The sequence below is a fragment of the Aspergillus heteromorphus genome (assembly GCF_003184545.1).
Source record: "Aspergillus heteromorphus CBS 117.55 chromosome Unknown BO70scaffold_14, whole genome shotgun sequence".
NCBI lineage: Eukaryota > Fungi > Ascomycota > Eurotiomycetes > Eurotiales > Aspergillaceae > Aspergillus > Aspergillus heteromorphus.
The window spans coordinates 451,597-466,886 of NW_020290419.1; the positions used below are offsets into that span (position 1 = coordinate 451,597).

Here is a 15,290-nt window from a genome sequence, read left to right on the forward strand (position 1 = left end):
TGTGTGAGGTGTTTATTTATTTCTTTTCTTTTTAGAAGACGGACGCACTGTGCTCTCCTCGTTGCAAAGTCTGCAGGGGGGGCCGGGCCTCTTGCATGTTAAGTAAGTATGATGTAGATGGAATTCCTCTCCCATCTGGAGCTGGCTGGTAGGTATTATGTGACGTTTTTTTTTTTTTTTGTGTGTGTGTAATTTGGATACGGTGAAACTTACGGAGTACATAAGAATCATATTTGGTACCTACGTAGGTAGGTAGGTAGGTATGCTCCTGGCGGCTGAATCGGTCAGGTTGTTTTTGTTTTCCTCGTTTCTTGCGCTTTGGGGTTTTTGGGGGGGGGGGGGGGGGGGGGGTCTCTTTCTCTTCTCTCTAGTCTCTCTCTCTCTCTCTCTCCTCTCTCTTGCCCTCTCCTCGTGTGTGTATCGTATCGGCCGAGGTCGCTGGCTGGGGTTGCAGGGGGGTGGATGGGATAGAAACGGCAGAATGGGATGGTAGAATGGGATGTCGGATTGAGCTTTTTTTTTCTTTTTTTTTTTGACTCTCTGGGGCTGAGGGTCTGGATTCTCCTGCTGGCGTGAGAGGGTGGAGTGGGTAAGTCAGTTGTATATGTACAGAGTGAAAGGGAACAACCTACTTATGAAATTCAGGGATGGTGGAAAGTGGAAAGTTGAAAGTATGCAGAATGCGTATATATAAGTTCCATTCAAGTATTTTGCAATTCCAGCTTTTAAATCAATCAGACAATCATTTCTCTAGCAATCATGACGCTGACCGAGCAGCACGCAACACGCAACAACCACGACAAATAAGTCAAGTACAATAACAATAAATAAATACATTTAAATGCTTTTTATAAACCATTCATCATCATCACTTGGAAGACCGTCCACCGAGGCTGCCCATCGCCTGCAGTCTCTCGGTATCCACATCAGGAATGGCATTGATACCGGTGGCAGTCGGGCCGGGCAGGAACCCGGTGGCTACCAGGAAGGCGATGTATCGGCCAATAGTCTCGGTGCTGACGGCGCGGTCGCTCAATTCCTCTGGTGAGGTGCCGAAGGCACGCAGAGAGGTAGCGGCGTTGACGTCGTCGAGTTCGGGGGCGATAGAGTTCGAGGGCAGATCGCCGACGACGAAGTGGAAGAGGGGGAGGAGGGCAAGTTCCCGGGACTCGGTGTTGCGGTCATCGGCCACGTAGTTCTGCAGCAGGTTGCACCACTCGCGGTAGGGCACCTGGGGTACATTGTAGCCGTAGGTTTCCAGGGACCCGAGCCACTCGTTGGTGGTTAGACGGGGGTGGCTGGTGATCTGCACGACTCCCAGAGGCTCGACGGGCGGGTGGAGCACCGAGGCAACCACGACGCGGCTGACGTGGGTGACGGGGACCTGGTTGATCGTGTTGCCCGGGATATCCGGACGGGCTTGGACCTGGATGCAGCCCTTCCAGAGACGGAGAAGGAAGTCATCGGTGACGGAGAAGCCAGACACCGGGTCTCCGGTGATGTAGCCGGGGCGGATGACAACTCCCACGAGACCACGTCGGCCAGCCTCGCGAACAATGAACTCGCTGGCCCACTTCGACTGGCCATAGCCAGTGCCCAGACCCTTGGCACTACCCTCCAGGTCGTCGGTCTCGAGGACACCAGTTCCACCGGACGCAACACTTTGCTGAGAGAGGTTGACGTAGTGGTCGGTATCCAAAGTCGAGGTGGAGCTAACAAATGCGAGACGCTTTGGCTTGCCGCTGGTGCAAAGCGTCACGCACTCCATGGTACTCAGGACGTTGGCCGGGCGCAGGCTGGAGTACGGCAGCATCCAATTCACCTGGGCTCCGTTGTGGATGATCACGTCGACTTCCTGGGTAATGCGATCCCAGTCCTCCGAGGACATGCCAAGCTGGGGTTTGGCAATGTCTCCGCGGACGACCTCGACCCGGCCGTTCCAGTCCTCGCGCCAGAGTCCGTAGGTCTCGGCGATGCTTCTAAGACGCTGGAGTCCCGCTGCGGCATCTTGGCATCTCACGTGGGCGATGACACGCATTTGCTTGTTTGATTCAAGAAGGGTGTGGAGGATGTAAGAGCCAAGGAAACCCGTAGCACCGGTGAGGAAGGCCGTTCCGGCGGTCTCGGAGCTGGTCGACTTGGGGATGGTAGCCGGGAGCTTTCCAGCAAGATCACGGGCATCTGCCGAGTAGGCTTCATCCGCGATTGTCGAGCCATTGTAGATGTTCTGGTCAAGGCGGAGACCAATGGGGTCTTGAGCGTGTTCGATTTCGGCAGCAAATGCTTCCAGGGTCTGCGACTGGAAAATGGCACTCATTGGGATATCGATGTCCTTCCACTCTCTGCGCACCTTGAAAAGCATTTGCTGGGCGAGGATAGAATGTCCACCCTCTTCGAAGAAGTTGGACTTGGGTGCGAGCATCCTCGCGGTAATGTTTGGCAGGACTCCGGCCCAGATCGCGGCAACCTTCTGCTGCGTCTCGGTGAGGGCTACTTGAAGTGAAGAGCTTCTTGAAGCCCGTCTGTTCAGGAGAGCAAGATCGCTGGTGCTCGGGAAGGGAAGGGCAGGCTTGTCGATCTTGCCGTTGGGGTTCAGAGGCATACGCGCGAGAGGAATGAACATCGTCGGTACTGCGTAATGGGGAACCTTGGTTTTCAGGAACTTCTTGCAATCCTCCGACAACGAGCGGAACTTCTTAAGCATGGTGACCAGTGATTCGTCCTCGGTGGACGGTTCCGGCTCGGAAGGCAGTTGCCCATCTTCAGCGAGCTGCTGGAACCATCTCTTTGCCTCTGGAACGATGTAGCTCACCAGGGTTGGTTCCTCGTCCTTATCTCTCCTGACCAAGGTGATGTTTTCACGGATGAAAGGGTGGTGGGAGAGATGAGTGTCAATCTCACCCAACTCAATTCTGAAGCCACGAATCTTGACCTGGTTGTCAACTCGGCCAGTGCATTCCACAGCACCATCAGGGCGGAACCGACCGAGATCGCCAGTTCGGTAAATGCGATCCCGTGGTCCCTTGTAGAGCTTCATCCAAGATTGCGGGGCCTGTGAAGCGGCCTCTTCGTATTTGCGAGTCCACACTGCAGGGTCAACAAACCAGTTCGTCAGGAATTTTTGTTCATTGAGTTCCTTGGAACGAGCGTCGTCTCCGAGATACCCCTCCGCAAGACCTCCTGCTCGGAGAAACAGTTCACCTTGTTCTCCAACGTCGCAAATGCGAGACCGGTCGTTACGATCCACGACCAAAAGCTGAACGTCGAGCATGCCCTGACCAACAGGGATGATATCCGGCATATCATCAAGATACAGAGGCTGCTGAGCCTTGCTGGGGATTTCGAAATAGGAAACGGCTCTGGAGGTCTCCGTGGTTCCGTACATGTTGACGATGGAGGCACGAGGGGCCAATTCTTGGAGTCTTCGGCAATCCTTCTTGGTTAGGAGATCTCCAACAAAGAACACATGGTGTAGGGAAGGAAATTGAGCGGTAGCACCGCCGACTAGAATCTGACCCATCGCAGGTGTGAGATGGGTAACAGTAACACGGTGCTCCTTCATCCATTCGGCAAGAAGCTCGTGGGCGATACTGTCGCGGTGGGGCACAACAATCTGTGCGCCGAGGAAGAGGGGGGTGAAGATATCACGCTGAATTGGGTCATGGGCGATTCCAGACAGCATTGTGAACTTGTCATCCTTCGAAAGACCGAATCTCTGCTGCATCCAAGGAATGTAATAGGTCAGGGAGAAATGACGTCCCTGGACACCCTTGGGCTTGCCTTCGGAGCCACTGGTGAAACTGAGAGTGGGCACTGAGTCAGGGCCAATGGCGACTTCTGGCAACTGCTGCTTAAGTGACTCGTAGGGCTGGAGACAGTCTTGGTCCTGACCAGCGCTAAGACCGCCGATGAGTTGTCCATCGTCTTGGAGCTTGAGCGCCGGGACATGGGCCTTGATGCTCAATGAGGAAGCGATAAACTGAGAGACGGATTCGGCGATCGGACCGGATTCCTCGGCGGCTCGCTGAATGTGAACGAGGAACCTGGGGTTGGCCACCTCTAGTAACGTCTTTTGACGGTCGTGGGGGTATTGTGGATCCAACACGCTGACTGTGGCACCAGCCTTAAGAGCTCCCATGTAGGCAACGACTAGATCAACACTACCAATTGCCACCTGTCAGCATACCGCTTCCGCGCTGGTACCATTTTGAGGAGTGTACGAACCCTCGGTATGCATAGATCATGGCAACATCGCCGCGTTCGCACCCATTAGACAAAAAGAAATGGGCTAGTTGATTGGAGCTCTCGTTAATCTGCTTGTAGGTAAATTGGCGCTCGGGAGACCGCATGCCCTTAGTTTCAATGACACAGAGCCTATCCGGGTGAGCATTGGCGTTGCGCGAGAAAATTTCGTGGATTGCTAGCAGAGGCGGGGTGCCATGTCAGTTCGAGAGGTGACCTCACAATACATAGAGAGCACTTACCTCCATTGTAGTTGTTCCAGTTCAAGTCCGTTGCCGGATCAGGCAGCAGACTATCTGTACTCCCCGTCATCTTTGTTCCAGGTAGGTATGGTAGGTGATTCTCTAATGAACGGGGATGGTGAGTGAGTGAATCCTCTAAATGGACGGAGAGGAGTTAGGAGCCGATGCCGGCGGTACGTACTGTACCCCAAGCCCTAGGGAGGGGTGAGTCATACTTATGTAATCGGACTGTCAACCACTCTGTGCACCCCACGTGACCCTCCTCCGTGGTCCATCGAGATTTCCGAGCTCGGACGTGGTGAGCTTCATGCTAACCTATCTAAGCGCATCGTATAGATAGTAGAGCGCTGCTCCGCCGACCCTCTCTCACCCGATTTCCCCTTCCTCTTTAGGAAAGGATTATTCACGTGGTTGGCTTTTCATCACTTTAGCTAGATAGGCCTATTGTGGTTGGCCTATCCCTGGCCTATTAGTAGGCCCTCCGCACGGAGTACATATAACTGATTTAACCTGCCTGTCTGCCTGCTTGCGCATATCAACTTCAACCTATTGAACATGTTCAATCCAACCTTGATAACCATAACGTTGTCTCTTTGATATTCGGGTTACCGCCCCAATAATCGCTCTCCTTTCCCCATCAGACTATGTTCTCGTCGCTTCTACGATCTCTTCCCTCACTCGGGCGGAGATGGAAACCTCTCCAATTGTCTAACCCCAACTTTGTCCGGATACCCGAGTGGCACAAGATTGAGGAGGAGACTCTCCCAGACTACATCGCCTCGCAGTTTTATCCAACTCGAATCGGAGAAGTCATCAATGAGCAATATCAAGTCATCGGTAAATTAGGATATGGGTCTACGTCCACTGTGTGGCTTGCAAGGGACATGGAGTGAGATTCCTCATGGGTTCCAAATTAGCCTATCAGAGATACTTATACACTAATAATCATAGTAATCGGCGTTATGTTATGCTCAAAATCTTCGTCCAGGCCTCATCTATGGGTCAGCAAGTGGATAATGAGCTTAATATATATAAATACATGGAGCAGTCCCCAACGGCCCATCCCGGGCGCGACGTGATAAGAACATTACTTGATACATTCTATATCAACGGACCTCAGGACAAGCATCGATGCCTTGTACATCTACCATTATGGGAAAGTGTTTTGGCTTTCTTACGCCGTAATCCAATTGAGAGACTACCCTCACCGGTTATCGCAGTTGTCCTTCATCGCCTATTTCTAGCATTGGACTATCTTCATACAGAGTGCCATATTGCACACACTGGTTCGTAGCCCCTTGTATCTTATTGGGATTATGCTGACTTACTTGCCTATTTCCTACTAGATATCAAGGCTGATAACATCATGTTCGGAATTAAGGATGATTCAGTCTTTACTGATTTTGAAGAGTATGAGCTTCAAAAACCTGTTCCGAGAAAAGAGGTAGGCGGGAGAATAATATATATGTCCCAAGAACTTAAAATACCCAAACAAGTCAGCTCTCCAATTCTTTGCGATTTTGGTTCTGCTGTACACGGTGAGCAGTCTCACTCGGTATTTATTCAACCTCAGATCTACCGAGCACCAGAGGTCATTCTGGGCGTTCCATGGACATTTAGCGCCGATATATGGAATGTGGGATGCATGGTAAGCGTAATTACCAGATCATGAGCCGATAGTTGCTAATAGCCATTGTATAGATCTGGGACATATACGAAGGCGGCTCCTTATTTACAGGCCACGACCCCGAATCTGAGAGATATCGGAGCCGAGCCCATCTTGCTGAGATGATCAACCTTCTTGGTCCCCCACCTCCTAGCCTTCTTATACAAGGGGAGCTAAGAGACAAGTTTTTTTCGAATGAAGGCAAGTTTCTTTGGTTACATTGTGAATTTCGGCGTCCAAATCCACTGACTAGATCACTTCAGGCAATTTCCTGAACCCGGATTTACTAACCACCTTAGTGCCACTGGAACAGAGGGAAACCACTCTCGAGGGTAAAGCGGAGAGAGAAGCCTTTCTGCGTTTCATGCGCAAAATGCTACAATGGGAGCCCGGCAAGCGTAGCTCAGCGAAGGAGCTAGCGGAAGATGAATGGCTACATGGTCATATGTAAATATTGCATCAAAGAATGGAAAATAATGCATACTACAAACTCGGAAGATATCGAGGTGCCAGTGCTTAATGGGTCACTGAGCGATGGCCTCAGCTATCCGTATGACATGGCCGTATTGTGGTGTCAAGATTCAGCGTTATGTCCCTTGTCCTCTCCTTCTACCCAAAACCACTATCAACAGCTTGGGTGGAAGGTTTTGTTATGTAAATCGAGATACTAATAAAGAAACGTTTCAATGAATCTTAAGATGATATTATCGATCCAGTTACTTGTGACTAGGCGGCGAAAGCTTTACTGTAAGCCTACAGAAATTCGACATATTTTATGTGCAGAGCATAGAGTATGATCTCGGCTTGCAGGAGGCGAGCTTTACTAAGTAGAGGATCTGAGGGCCCCTGATCAAAATAACGCCGCTACACGAGGGGAAGGGGGGAAGGTGTTTGGGAGGACCCAGATAAAAACATAAGTTTAAGTTATATACGGTAATTTTGAGGAGTACTATCAATAATCCGATATGGTGTAGTGGCTAACATCGCCGTCTCTCACACGGCAGCCGGGGGTTCGATTCCCCCTATCGGAGTTCAAATCTTTTTTTTTTTTTGCTCCTCGAATCCATTTCATCCATCTCCATTGCCCTCCTTCGCTGAATATGTTCCAAGTCGAATCTGGCAGCATCATGGACGAAATTATCACTACACTCACCTGCCATACAACACCCTAATGTAAAGTATTTTGAGTTATCCTCCTGCGCTCGCTCCTGCATGTTATTGCACATGTGCCACTCCCACCCACGCTTCTATCCGGGCCGCACGCAACACTTGGTTTCCTTCCCCTCATGGCTACGAAGTACTCCGTAGGTACATGCAGTAGGTATTGCCACGTGGGCTGGAACCTACACTTTACACAAACTTACGTGTGTGTGTGATCCCTTACTCCGTAGTTAGTTAACTAGTTAGTTGAAGCTGCTTAGAAATCACGATAGCTAGCTTCCCCCTACACATCTGTCTCAGTACTGGCTTAATAGCCAGTTATCCTCTATAACAGTGTCATTCTGCATGATGGCACTATCGGATGATCACAGGTGGATCGGAGATGTGAAATGAATGCTCTAGAGCTCGCTGAGACCTGCCTCTATTGTTGGAGCCTGGGGGGGGGGGGGGGGGTATTGGGGGATGGGCTGAATAAACGAAGCTGTGTGTGGCATTCGCGAGAGGGGTGAGTCGGATAGGCATCAATATACCTGAATGCGATGATTCGATTGATGTATAAGGTAGCCTAGGATGAATCTTGAAACTTTGTGTGCTTACGCGTTGGGCCTATATCGATGCCTGGGATGTTTGGGGCAATGCGTACATGGATGGATCGTGACACTCTTGTTGGATGGATATGTATTTGGTGGTTGGTCAGGCGGCCGTGTAGATCCGGGGGAAAGGATTGTTGGTGCCTTCGACAGTAAACAGACCTCCTATGATAGAGATAGGAGGGATAAATTTGATTCGTGGTTTTAACATTTATTGTAGGCAATAGCAGACCATGTTGTTCTCCTAACATGATGTTGATAATCGGCTGTAGTGTTGTGGCATCGCTTTCACAGATTACTAGATACCCGTAAGATAACTACTCTGGAGAGCGGAAGTGGCCCGCACAACAGTGTGAGTGAATAATCGGCTTTCTGGCATACATCTTTACATTGAACTATTGGATAAACAAGGAATGGCATCAATCGGTGTTGCTATATTTACATGCGAAACACACCGCGGTAGCCTTTTCGCCTGACACGGGACCCTGGCCGGCCATGGACTCGGCATGAAGACACTAGATAGGACCCAGGCACCCGTACAAGAAACGGCGCAGCGCAGGAGCAATACAATAGCTCAAGTGCTAAGCTGATATGATAGGACTAGGGTCCAAGGGCAGACATCTGGATCATTACTCGGTGCTATCCCAAAAATGGGATCGCATCTCGCAAGGTTCCCTGCATGAACGAAGGGGACTGGTTTGTACTGAGGTAGGTGTACCTTGCAGTACGAAGGAGCCAGTCTGGACACCGCGAAAGCTTGGTTGGAATTCTGGTTTTTCACCCAGAGCACCACCTAGTGCTGACTATGCGTAGCGGACTTGTAGGTAGGCAGTGCCGACGAGACCTCGTCATCGGTGGCTGCCTGGGGACGAATGCTGCTGTACATCATAATCCTGCATATACCGCAGAGATGTCTATGCGGCTGATGTACGGAGTACGGAGTACTGACGGAGTATGCAGTGATGCACGCCAGGGACTGGCATCTCCACTCGGAGTAGGTTATGTACAACTGCAAGAATGTGGGCACCCGGGGATGATACGGAGTAGGTAGATAATCTATTCCGTCACGTCCTGATCGATGATTAGACATGATTGACTACTTGACGGGTCATGATAGGTTCGGAGTCGGAGTTGCTGCCTCTCACTTCTTCTAGACTCCTGTCTCCGAGTATCTAATCCATAGCACAGAAAAAGAGACGAAAGAGTGCGCACGGAGTACTCCGTAACTTAGATGCCTTAGTCTACCCAAGTACTCCGTACTCCGTAGTGTGAATGGTGATTCCTGCAATTGACTTTAACTTTCACATGGGCCGGTTGTTCCCGCCAATTACTAATCCAAGGTTCCACCAATCTCCGCTTTACGCTTAGTCCAGTACGGAGCACGTATTTGGTACGGACTGCGGAATATACGACGAAGCACATTTCATCCAATACCCCTGGAGGGAAAATTCCCTGATCCTGATGGTCCCCATCCAATATATCTAGATTAGTACGGAGTACGGAGTAGATAGATAGAGACACCTGGGAATTCCTCTGAAGGGCCCCCAGCCGCTAATCGCCGCTAATTACACCATTCGTGGTCAGGCGAAGGCCGGAACGTCCCGGTGTCTTGATAGAGTTTGCCGCGGGTGGAATTCCACGCCCTTTGAGCGACTTTGACGAGGGGCTGCAGGGCGGGGACAAAATTGGGAAATTGATCTCCGGCCGCCTGTCTCCCGCGCGAAGATTTTTCTTTTGCGTTTAACATCAAGTCGCGCAGGTAGGCTGCCAGTCAAGATTATACATTTCCACGTCGGAAATCTGACAAGCAGATCGGTCGCATGGGACAGGGTCAAGGGCCAATGCCCTGTCCAGGTCGTGGAGAGTGAGACATGAGGCTCAGGCTCAGCCCCAATTGCACCCTGGGCGCTGCACCCAATACAGACCCCGACGGGCGGTCATGGAGGCCCCGAGGCGCAACGGGCTCGCTGGTTGGTCAATGGGTCCGGCCGGAGGCACGCGTGTGAACCGGTTTCATCATCAATACTAGTCCACTGTACTAGCACTAGGCATCCTACCTGCGGTAGCATGGTAGCATCGTGCCCGCGCGGCCTTCTGGCTGTGGAGTCGGGGTCGACTACAAGAATCCGAGCAGACGAGATAGATAGATAGTGATCTGCGAGTGACATCGCCCGTCGCGGGTTGAGTGAGGTGCAATAATGTACCCGCCTGGTACGACTGAGACTGCCTGGCAGCCTGCTCCAGGCACGGGAATGCCTGGGGCTCCAATGGCCCCGATGGGCCCCACTGGCAGGGCTGGCAGCCAATCATGGGACCGTCGGGCCCTATGACTCACACCTGCTGACCGCGTCAGATAGCCCTTACCCAGTCGGGCTAGTGTAATATGCGGGGCTGCAGAGGCGGATGATTGGCCCAGCGAACCGCGACGACCGCACACACACAGTTAAGAAGTGCCTGGCTTCCCGTCGCTGCCTGGCGCTTCTCTTTTCCCTCCCTCCTTTTTTTTCCCCTCCACACCACTTTTCTTCCTTTCATCCACTCCCATCTTCACTCTATCCTACCCGTCACCATACAGAACCACATTTATCCAGCGTCTCATTCTCCATTTGCATTGCAAAATGGCCTTCTAAACGCCTCCCCCGCAACAGCTCCGTCTTTCTCGCACGAGACAGACATCATAGATCCTCTTCGGACCTCGTCTTTTCCCAATCTCTTCTCACCCCCCTCAGAGTCTCCTGTCCCAGGACCTCTGAACTTAAGCATCGCTTTGCGTAGCTCAAGTTCCCCGAACAGCATTCTCCCGTTCGACTTTACGTCGTTCACCACGGATTACCACCAGCAATCATGGCCCCCCACGCCCCCGCCCCAGCAGCCACCGGCTCAAGTGAATTCGAATCTGAACAACAGCAACAACAACCCCAGCTCTCTACAGGAGGACTTTGTGCTATTTCCTGCCCCGTGTCCCCAGTCTCAACCCAGGGACTCGTGTGCGCCAGCACTGCTCAATTCTGCCCCTAGACAGCCCGCTTATCAACCCCACCTGGTTCAATCAGGATATCCTGCTCGACGACATTCCTCAGCTTTGCAACAACAGCTTCCGATCTCGCCTGCCCAGGTTCCTTATTCGGCCAGAATAGCGTCGCAATCTACCGGGTATCCTCTGTCTACGTCTCTTCGGTCTAATCCTGCTCTGCGGAAGCATCTCGTGCGTCGCTACGCAACATCTGCCGCTTCGAATTCTACACCCGCAGTTACGAATACTGCCTATCCTAATCGTCCACCCGTCCCTCTATTCAACGATAGATCGCACAATTATTCTGCCCTTTTGAATCAGCACAACCAACTTTTGAAGAAACAGCAAGCACTTTACTACTTGAAACAACACCGCCGCATGATGTCTACCCCCAACATTTCCCAAGGTGCGCACTTTCCTGGGAAAACACAGGCCTCAGGTGTCCGTACTCACACCACTCCAGATTTCCCCGAACTTTTCGACCTTCCGTCCAATCACTTTGGGGACGATTTCAGCTCCCCGGAGTCCAACATGCTCTCGCCACAGATGTCTCATTCGCTCTTTGGCCAGCTGGGGGATGCCGCTCCGCCGGGCACTATCTCGCCCCAGGATCTTTTTATTGATGCCTCAGCTCCCCCTTCGGCCACCTTTACCGATCTCAGCACTCCTCCTCTGGACACGCCCGGTTACTTCAGTCAGAACACATCTCCCATGATCAACACTGAGATGGATCTGAACGCAGCCCCAGAGGAGTGGGAGTCCTTGTTTCCTTCTCAGGATGGGTTCTCCCTGGATTTCGACACCGCCACTCTTGAACTGGCTGCATCTTTGCAACAGTCCAAGGCTACCGGACCTCCTCCCTCTCCGATGATACGCTCCAGTGCGTCTCCGGCGCCATCTGCTTCTCCAGCTCCGTCTCGCCCAAGCACCAAGCACTCTACAGTGGCTGGTGTCAATGCCCGTCAACGGAAGCCATTGCCGCCAATCAAGTACGACTCTGGCGATCCGGCTGCCTTGAAGCGAGCTCGTAATACCGAAGCTGCCCGTAAGTCTCGGGCGCGGAAGCTGGAGCGTCAAGGAGTCATGGAGCAACGGATCATGGAGCTCGAAAAGATGCTCGAGGAGTCTCAACAGCGCGAACAATTCTGGCGTGACATGGCCGAGAAGGGCGCGAAGTGAACAAAAGTCAATTGGGTTTTTTCTTTTTAATTTGTTGGTCTGGGTATGCGGGTTCGGCTTATGTATTGTGCTGCTTGTGCTATTGTGCCCCTAGTGGGTCGGGGGCGTGGAGCCTCTCGTCCATCGCCGTCGGAAGCAACAGTCAGTTACCGGTGACGCGGGTAGCAGGACACTTCCGACAGCCAAAAAGTTTTCTTCTTATTCGGTCCCTCACTATCGAGGCCGTTTGTTGTATTTGATGCTGGTCGATTCACGCTTGTGAATCACGCCGCTGTGTTTTATTTCTCTTCCTTCCCTGGCTTACTTACCCCTGGGGGTCCGTTTGATGGTTATTCTGCTTTCTGCTCAATGGCCGGTTCTGACGTCTCCCGGTTAGCGGGATTGACTCGTGGCCACTAATAATTTACTTTTCATGTACTTGGCAGATCCGAGTGTTTTTTTTCTTTTTTTTTTTGTGTTATTTTATTTTCCTCCTGAGTTTATGTATCAGATTGTGAACTGTGATAACACTGAATTCATTTCCTAATCTTTCTCCTAAGTCTTTCTTCTAAATTTGCGTTGTCTCTATCCAGTAAGCTTCAATCGTATGGAGTGTTTCTCGTCTCGTCTTGTCTGTCCGTTCGTCCTCTTCTGTCGTTTTTGCCAGGTACCCAGAATATAAGAAATATTACATGGTCATCTTAAACTTACGGTAGTCTCACTACTAGTAAAATAGTGTCTATCGATCTATGTTTTAAGGTTACAGATGAGGCCCAGCCTATGTAACTTCTAGATCTATATAACAAAAAATTCTATGTGATCGACGCAGCTCAGACTTGCCTTTTTGCGAGCCTCATAGACAAACAAACCTCTTTTCTACTCGATCCACCACCCCAATGCTTAGCCTACGAACGGTATGACACCCAGTACCAAGCACACTCATTTTGCTTCCTCGGAAACGCCAACGGTCACTATGTGTGGGAAGTACCAGTCCTCTTCCATGAATGCCTGGACATCTCGCTCCGTGCACGGTGCAGAGGATGCCTGGGCAGGGAAGGGCGGTTGCAATCCCGCAGTGTGAAAAGAACAGATGTGGCTATGCGTGTGCTATGAGGGATACCGAATATCATGGCTGCTCGAGGTTCAGACAAAAGGGCGGAAAAGTCGAGGGGGACAGATAAAGAGGCGGTCTCAGAAGTATCTGATCCGGTTTTGTCATCATAGCTGGTCTGGTTGGGAAGGGAGGGAGGGAGGAGGTGGGTGGAGGGCCGGTGATTGGGGAAATATGTTTGTTTGAAAAGCTCCTTTCATTTTCAACTTAGCGCGTCGGTTCCCTTTGTCTTGCCTTTTTCCATCTTGGCTGTCCTAGACCCAAATTGGATCGCACGTTTCTTTTCACGGGCGACGTTTGTCATACCGAGCCTCAAAGCAACGAGACGGAGAGCTTTCTTCTCCGAGTCAAGTCCTGATTCCGGTGATTGGCTCTCTGGCGGGGAAGTTCCGAAGCCACACTTCTCCCACACGGGAAGCTGCACCACCCAGGACACAAACTCTTCATCTAAAAATGGGAATCTCGCTTCGCGGCCCCAGTTCGCTATGACTCGGTTATCACGACCGAGGTTGCGCTTGCCGAGACGGCTGACGTCCAGATTGATCTCATCGATGAGGCCTTTGAAGCCATCCCGAGAGAATGCCACCCCGTGCCTTGAGTAACCTGCGAACAGCTCGTCCGCTCCGAGGCCGGACAAGAGTACTCGGGCGGAGGTGGTGTATTCGGTGGGGGAGGCGTCAGGCTGGATACTATCATAAGCCAGTCCTTGCCCTCGGGAAGCAAAATATAATGCACAGGCGATGGAGAGATCCATCTCTGTATTGTGAGGCCTCATTAGGCGTTTCACGGTCTCGCGATGTGCAACGGTTTCCGCGTATGGAATGTCTATTGCAACGAACCGCCAGTTGCGACCGGGACATACTGCCTGTAGTTCTGCAAATGCTGATCGACCCGTGACACGGTCCGGGCAATTCTCGTACACAGAGCCCGCTGCTCCTTCCTTGCCTGCTGCCGCGGCCGCAACACGTGGGTTCTCGAATGCAACGTTGAGTAGATCGATGGTTTCGCCCTCCGGAAGGATCTCATGAGCTAGCCTAGCAAGCACGGTGCAATCGAGGCCTCCTGAAAATAGTACAGCAATTTTCACTCTGCTTCCGGATGGAGTAGCCGGGGGCTCTCGCACATTCTGGATCCTCAATGCAACCGATTGGCGTAGCTTCTGCTCGAGCTCCTTAACCGCGGGTGTCTCGACGTTAAGTACAGGTGGTACTCCTTCTGGGGTAGTCCTATTCATTGATGGGATCGAAGTCCTCTGGTTTGCTTGTTAGAAACTGCATCATGCAAGGACAAGGTCGGGAGCGAACATACAAGGCCATGCGGAGTGGCTGAATCCCCCTCGTCCCATAAGAGTGTTTGTATGTTATTTGTCGCAAAGGAAAGTGTGCGGGGGTTGGCGCTTGGGTCTGATTTAACCTGGAAGATAGTATGTTTAAAGTCAATCATATGTACTCCGTTTGTCTCAACCTCACTGAAGTGGGTAGAAGAAGTGCCATCGCAGAGACTGCAAATCTTCAAATCGCCGGCCTCACTAAGACCCTCAAGTAATGAGCGCCTCCCAAGGCAATCGCGGGTGAAGAAAAGCTTGGAATTAACCGCATCATAAAACACAAAGGCAAAGGGGCCAGAGATGCTACTGATCACATTCAGGATTTTCTGGACGGATTTCGTAGGGACATCCTCCGACACATCTGTACCCGAGGATCCCCTGGCAGCCTGCAGTAGCAGCTTGAAGATCAGTTCCGCATCGTTGCCCATTATCGGTTCACCAGCTATCTTCCAGGCATCCCCGTTGAAGCACATCACGGACTGGGATTTATCGTCCACCAGCGGCTGGGGAACAATATGGTCTCCTCTCATTGAGAGCACGGTGGAGACGAAGCTGAGATACACAGTGACGGGCTCCCCGTTGCCCGACTGTGTCGTGGCCACATTTTGTTCAACATTATGAACACGGTAATTGTCCGGTCCGCGGCTCCTCAGTAAGGCACAAGTCTCCTCGTTCGGAAGGACAGGACCTGACGCGCTCAGGGAGAAGAAGATGCCGCACATGGTGGGGTCGCCTGGGGAGGATGAGAAAGAACCAGAAGGCGGAAAGCGACCGGAGCTG

The 15,290-nt window shown here is 51.7% G+C and overlaps 4 protein-coding genes and 1 non-coding gene across 5 annotated transcripts; 3 read left to right on the forward strand and 2 right to left on the reverse strand.

The window, feature by feature from the left end:
* Window positions 1-748: 748 nt before the first annotated feature.
* On the reverse strand, window positions 749-4,581 carry aarA (L-aminoadipate-semialdehyde dehydrogenase). The gene is made up of 3 exons (XM_025545390.1): window positions 4,485-4,581; window positions 4,187-4,420; window positions 749-4,149 (listed from the first exon to the last, which is right to left on the reverse strand). Exons 1-3 carry the CDS (start codon window positions 4,552-4,554, stop codon window positions 869-871), a joined length of 3,585 nt encoding a protein of 1,194 aa, XP_025398953.1. The 5' UTR covers window positions 4,555-4,581; the 3' UTR covers window positions 749-868.
* A 244-nt stretch (window positions 4,582-4,825) lies between these two features.
* Window positions 4,826-6,601, forward strand: BO70DRAFT_387658 (kinase-like protein; the record flags this gene model as incomplete). The annotated part of the gene is made up of 5 exons (XM_025545922.1): window positions 4,826-5,373; window positions 5,436-5,770; window positions 5,831-6,132; window positions 6,186-6,351; window positions 6,414-6,601. The coding sequence occupies exons 1-5, from the start codon at window positions 5,129-5,131 to the stop codon at window positions 6,599-6,601; spliced, it is 1,236 nt and encodes a 411-aa protein (XP_025398954.1). The 5' UTR covers window positions 4,826-5,128.
* Window positions 6,602-7,109: 508 nt separating this feature from the next.
* On the forward strand, window positions 7,110-7,181 carry BO70DRAFT_t179. Its single transcript has one exon. It is a non-coding gene; the product is annotated as a tRNA-Glu (tRNA).
* A 2,502-nt stretch (window positions 7,182-9,683) lies between these two features.
* Window positions 9,684-12,547, forward strand: cpcA (amino acid starvation-responsive transcription factor GCN4). Its single transcript, XM_025548093.1, has 3 exons — window positions 9,684-9,871; window positions 10,631-11,320; window positions 11,378-12,547. Exons 1-3 carry the CDS (start codon window positions 9,841-9,843, stop codon window positions 12,091-12,093), a joined length of 1,437 nt encoding a protein of 478 aa, XP_025398955.1. The 5' UTR covers window positions 9,684-9,840; the 3' UTR covers window positions 12,094-12,547.
* Window positions 12,548-13,385: 838 nt separating this feature from the next.
* Window positions 13,386-15,232, reverse strand: BO70DRAFT_292571 (asparagine synthetase domain-containing protein; the record flags this gene model as incomplete). Its single annotated transcript, XM_025539413.1, has 2 exons — window positions 13,386-14,435; window positions 14,492-15,232. 2 exons carry the CDS (start codon window positions 15,230-15,232, stop codon window positions 13,386-13,388), a joined length of 1,791 nt encoding a protein of 596 aa, XP_025398956.1.
* Between the last annotated feature and the right edge of the window lie 58 nt (window positions 15,233-15,290).